This window comes from Antechinus flavipes, chromosome 1, assembly GCF_016432865.1.
Source record: "Antechinus flavipes isolate AdamAnt ecotype Samford, QLD, Australia chromosome 1, AdamAnt_v2, whole genome shotgun sequence".
Lineage (NCBI taxonomy): Eukaryota > Metazoa > Chordata > Mammalia > Dasyuromorphia > Dasyuridae > Antechinus > Antechinus flavipes.
The window spans coordinates 75,398,801-75,404,800 of NC_067398.1; the positions used below are offsets into that span (position 1 = coordinate 75,398,801).

Genomic DNA, 6,000 nt, shown 5'->3' on the forward strand with positions numbered 1-6,000 from the left:
GCTCAGTTGCACAGGGACAGAAGAACAAGGCAGGCTAAAATTGATGTCTCTTGTCAATAAACAAAGTGTCCTTTTAGAACAGGCCTGGGAAAATTTTTTTCTGCAAAGGGCTATTTGGATATTTATAACTTCAGTCGTGGGCCATACAAAATTATCAATGTGTAGAACTCGAGCAGTAAGAGTTTGTTGAATGTAGCTTTCAGCTCATCATCATTTATGGTTGCTTTGGCAGGGCTAGCCCAAATGATTTTGTGGGTTTTATCCAGCCCACATGCTGAAAATTCCCCATCCCTGTTATAACATTCTGCTGTGTTGCCTCCCCAGATATTCTGTTTAGTGCCTCTAATCACACTGATAATCATTACTACACCCCAATCTTAAAAGGGAAATGCTGAAAACACTGATTTTTCTCCATTTCATTTTCTTAATAGACTTTTCTTCCGAAGACATTATCCAGTGAACACTGTCATTTTCTGTGCTTTGGATCCACAGGATAGGAAGTAAGGCATTTTCACTTGCCAATAAATGTGTCTATCATTAATTTTCTCTTGAAAATGTAAACAAAACTAATGCTTTTATTTTGTTTCTCTTTCACATACAACAAGGTGGATCAAAGATGGCCCTTCAGCAAAGTAAGTTGCCCATCATCTGGATTCCTTTATTTTAAAGTATAGGCTCTTTTAGCTTGGAAGTAGTTATCTAGACTTGAACTTTTGTCCCATTTTCCATAGGTGATCACTTAACACAATTCTGAATTGCTAATGCGCCCAAAAGACAGCCCTGATTTTTGTTAGAAATATGTAGCTTCCTCCTTGTTTTTAAGGACTAGAATTAAATCACAAGAGTCTCAAAATATTAGAGTTCACTTCAATATCCATCCAGTCTAACCTGACTCAAGTGGTAATTTAGCCTTTGCTTGATGGCCTCCAATGAGAGTTAATCCATTAACCAAAGTACCCCCTGTCACTTTGAATAATTCCATTGTTGGGAAAATATCTCTTAAATTGTGCATATTTTATCCATTGTTTATGATTCTGTCTTTTGAGGGCAAATAGAACATGTCTAATCCCTTTTCCATATGACAACCTTTGATTATTTCAACAGAAATAATTTTATATTTAATAATAGTTTTATATTTAGAGGAAGAGAAATAATTTTGTATTTAGAGGAAGGCTTAACAAGGGGTCAAGATTCTCATAAAAATCACTTAAATTCTGTCTCATTATCCTTATCTTATGAAATAATAAAAGCAACTAACTATCTCCCAGGGACAAATGAAATAATATTTATAAAGCGCTTACTTGGTCCAGTTCTTGGAATCTAGTAGGTCCTACATAAATGCTGATTATAATGATGGAAATGAAGAGGCCATTTCTCTTTATGTAAGAAATGTCCTGTGGGCTAACAAATACAGTTGACTAGATCATCACAGATGTGTTTTGTTGGATATTATTGTAACAAAGAGATGCTTTCTAGCTTTGACATGAATGAAATAAGTAATGAAGGGAAAATAGTGCATGGATGTTTGCACGGGGTGACTGGGTAGTTGTGTGCAGGTATGGCCCATTTAATTTTTGAATTGCCTTTGCAGAGTATTTGGATTTGTTGCAAGAAAACAAGGGAGCGCTACAGACAACGTGTGCCATCTGTTTGCAGAACACGATCCTGAGCAGCCTGCCAGTGCCATTGTGAACTTTGTATCAAAGGTCATGATTGGTTCCCCCAAAAAGATCTGAAGCCTCTCTGACTCTTTTAGACTTTGGTATGAGGAGGGAGGCTCGGCATCCTTTTGAACAATTTACTTAAACGTACTAACCCCAAGAAGAAAAGCGGGACCTTCTACCCATTGTAGATTTTTCTTCTTCCTTCCTTGCTTTTTTTTTTTTTTCTTATTTTAAAAGAAAGACTTTCAAATTCCTTTCTTAAAAGAAAGTTTTTGTTTCTTGAAACGTCTTCACAGTCAAGTTCAAAGCTCTAAATAAGAGAAGCTATGTCTGGAGCATCTGTACCTATCCAGAGTCTACTTTGGAGATAAACTTTGCAAGAGAGAAGTTTGTATACACTTCATCTTCCCCAGTACCTTGCGGGTGAACAATGGAATGATTTCCTGGTTACTTACTATATTACATGAATTTTCTGAAATTTAATACATTATAGAACTGCATGCATGGCTATGGAAACACTTGTCCTATTTGCATCCACAGTAGACGTGATCATCACAAACTGATATTCTTTTAGGGCCTTTTGTACAATCATTTGCTCTTCCCTTCATCTTTCCATAACCAAGACTAGAGTTGAACTGAGAAGGGGGAAGTATGTCTGATGAAGGTTAGTGTAGGTTGATTTTTTTTTTTCAGGGACCATGAAAACAGACAGAGGTACAGAGATACCGAGATTGTAAGGTCTAAATCTGGGAATGATTGGTAATTGTGCTTTATGAAAAGTTAGAGATGTCATTTAAAAAAATTGTATGGTGAAGGCTTGATGTATTCTGTTCATCTAAAAATATATATTTTGTAAGAAGAGTCAAGCAAGAAAGAAACCATTTTAATAATAGCAGGATAAAAATGAGGGAAAAGCAAAAAATGATTTTATATAATTTATATTTTTGCCTATGCCAGATTATTTATAGTAGAAATTTGATGTTGCTATATTGTATGAGTACTCTTTACTAGACACCTTGTTGAGCTTTGCATTTTTTTTGTGTGTGTATGTTATTGTATCTAAGTATATTCTATTGCATGTGCCTTGCTTAGAAAGTATGTCAATATTTTCTTATGGTGTTGTTATAACACATCCTGTATTTTGGAAATACGATTTTAACAGAAAGTCTTTTTGCATATTTGGATTTATTTTTCAATATTTTGTTCATCAAGTTCACTTCTTTATGCTTTTTAATTCCTAAATTTTTTTATTGTGGATAGAATCAGCAAATGTATCCAGAAGGGAAAAGAAAATTATTTTGTTAAACTCTTGTCTTGGCATCTGTTATGTTGGATGTCATTTGTAAGGAAAGAAACAAGATGATATATAGGGCACCTTGCGCCTTCATAAGCTATCATATGGATCTCATCACTCTGCTAAGTGGTTTGCTTTGTATTATAGTCACTGTCCAGATTGTGACATCCAAAGTATGAAGATAAGAAAAGGGATGATCCTTAAAAATATAAACTTTTTTGATTGTCATATGAGCTGCTGTATTATATAGACAAACTCATATTTGTGTATATTTCTATATCCAAATAGTTTTCCCTGTAAATCTGTCATTGGTAGCATTCTTTTGGGACCAATGATTCAGGACTTTGTCTCACTGAAGAAACATTAACTTCCTCCTCTATAATGCACCAGGTGCTGAATAAATGTTAAAATATCCCAACTATACCCTATTAAAATTTTCTTTAATAATAATAATCTCCTCCTATCCTTCCTAAGCTCAGATATCAGTGCTTATTTTATGCAAGAATCATAGTAACCAACTTAGGCTTTGAAAATTTACTCTTATAAAGAGATTATTTTAATGCATGGGTCAGGGCAGCAAAAGGCAGGGAAAAAGATGGCAGCTCAAATGCAATTGAAATTGAGTTGCAGTGGGCATTGTATATAAAGCTAACAGGTAGATAATTTCTCATTCCAGTTGATAAGACAATGGCCAGGACCTCATTTCTGTGCCAAATGCTTTATGATTCTGTTACACATTTACTCATCATGTAGTATTTTCATTGCCATTTCAAGAGACTGCTTGAGCATTTCAGAGATCCTGTGTGCCTTAAGAACAGCCAACAAGGCAGAATTTTAACTCCTAAACTACTTTCAAGGAATATCCAACAGTGTTTCATTTTATCAGAATTTGGGAAAATGAAGTGGTTCAGAGGGCTTAAATAGCTGGATCTTCCAAGAGTATTACTCTCATGGAAAGGCAGCTCCCTGCAAAAGAAGAAGAAGAGGAAGAAGAAGAAGAAGAAGAAGAAAAGTTTGCTTAAGAACTAAATCAGGTTTGAATAATGATTCTTTTTGAAGAGAATGGCATGGAATTGGGGCCCTTCCTTTCCTGCCAGTACACAATAACTTGGAGTTTTCAAGATATTGTCATAGCATTTCATGTCCACATATATTTAGAAAGGACTCCATATCCTGAAGGTTGCCATTTAAAAAAAAAAAAAAAAAAAAAGATCATGTATTGACATGGTTATTTTATGTTTTTATTTTTTGCTCTTTTAAAATTTTTTTGCTCTGTGTTTAAAAAGCATCAGGGAAAATCCACTAGGAGTTTGACTCTTCTTAGCAAAAAAAATAGGTCCATTTTTATGGTTCTAAGGAGAGCTCTCACAGTGTATTTCTCTTATAACATGTTACCACATATATTAGAAATGTATGAAATAATTTTACATATTCAAAAAAAAACTGTAAGGTATACTCAGTAGTAAATAGTATATGCAGTCACACAGCATTGTTTCTGTGACAAACGTGCAAACTGTTAACACAACATGCTTTCCCCCAGGATGTTTCAAGATGTGTATATGCAGTACTGAAAAAAAAGACTGGTGAACTCATACTAGCTTTTTGCCATGTGTATTTGTAGCCAGGCACCTATTAATCTGCTTTTTCAAGTGTATTTCTATAATCCTTCAGTGTTATAATATGAACATGCTAAAAAGCCATGCTTAATTAAATGGTGCCAGTTTATCCTTAGTATCATTGACTTGTTAACATTGCCTTCTCTGCCTTATCTATTAGTAGATATTTTACCTTTGCTCCATACTGTAAAAAAACATATTCAGTATGTAAATGAATGTCTTATAAATTCTTTGTATAGTCGATTTCTCTGCTTTTTAAATATCATCTCTATTCAGAGTATAATAAAATTATGAATTTGTTAAGTCTCTGTCATTAGAATTAGAGTAGTCTATTCCTGGGGATGGGATGGGGGCAGCTAGATGATACAGTGGTTAGAATACTGAGCATGGAATCAGGGAGACTCATTTTCCTCAGTTCAAATATGGCCTTTGCCAGTTACCAACTGGGTGACTCTGGAGTAATCACTTAATTCTGTTTGCCTTAGTTTCCTCATCTGTAAAATGACAACAGTGAACAAAATAATTTCTAAATTCCCTCTCAGCTCAAAATCCTATTATTTCCTATAAAATCTAAATGGTGGGGGAGGTAAAAGGTGGTATAAAGCTTTAAAATCGATAGTGTAAACATGTCATGAAGGGAATTTAAATTTTGACTCCCAGGAATCACTTGAGGGGAAATAAGATATTTTCCCCTTCAAAATGGCTTGTGAGCACTCTTGAACTCTCACTAGTCATGTAAAAGATACTTTTTTCACTTTAGATGCATTTTGAAGGTAAACTTGATATTTCTTTACTTTTGGGAGCCACAAAGTTAAAAAAAAAAAAAAAGGATGATTTTGTTAAAGAAAAACAGGATATATCAAATTTGCATAATTTATTTTTTCAAAGCATTTTGGTTTGTTTGCCCAAGAATCACTATGGAGAAGTCTTGTGGCCTTTGACTTAATAGTTAAGTACTAGAGAATTGTCTGAAGTACATTAAGGTTCAATATTTTCTTCAGGGTCATACAGTATCAAAGGATTTTGAACTCAGGTCACAGGATCATAGATATAGCACCAAAAAAGAGCATAAAGGCCATCTAGACCATTCTATCACTTTTTTATCCACTCAAAACCTATCAAGTAATTTTTACAATATGAGGGATGTTTTTGTCTTTTATTTGATTAATCAAATATGAATTTATTAACTTAAGGAAGTAAAGGAGGTAGGACAAAGGGAAACATTCACATTAATATTGTGGGTCAAATTAATATTTATTAATCGCCACTTTGTTACAAACTGTACAACTCCCTCTTTGGAACATAGAGAATCTGTACCTTGAAACTTAGGCACTTGACTAATTCCGTGATTCAGAGGTTAAAAGATTAATTTTGCGGCAGTTGAAACAGAAGCGGTATCCATAGCTGCCATTAACAGAAATATAGA

At 34.2% G+C, this 6,000-nt stretch overlaps 1 protein-coding gene across 2 annotated transcripts in view; it reads left to right on the forward strand.

Moving 5' to 3' along the window:
• TNS3 (tensin 3) overlaps positions 1–4,877 on the forward strand; it is a 377,368-nt gene extending 372,491 nt beyond the window's left edge. For both annotated transcript variants that reach the window (XM_051984497.1, XM_051984488.1), the window contains exons 30-32: positions 432–500; positions 606–632; positions 1,592–4,877. In XM_051984497.1, the coding sequence (XP_051840457.1) occupies positions 432–500; positions 606–632; positions 1,592–1,736 (241 nt within the window). In that variant the 3' untranslated portion in view covers positions 1,737–4,877. The remainder of the gene's footprint in view (positions 1–431; positions 501–605; positions 633–1,591) is intronic.
• The last annotated feature ends 1,123 nt before the right edge of the window (positions 4,878–6,000 follow it).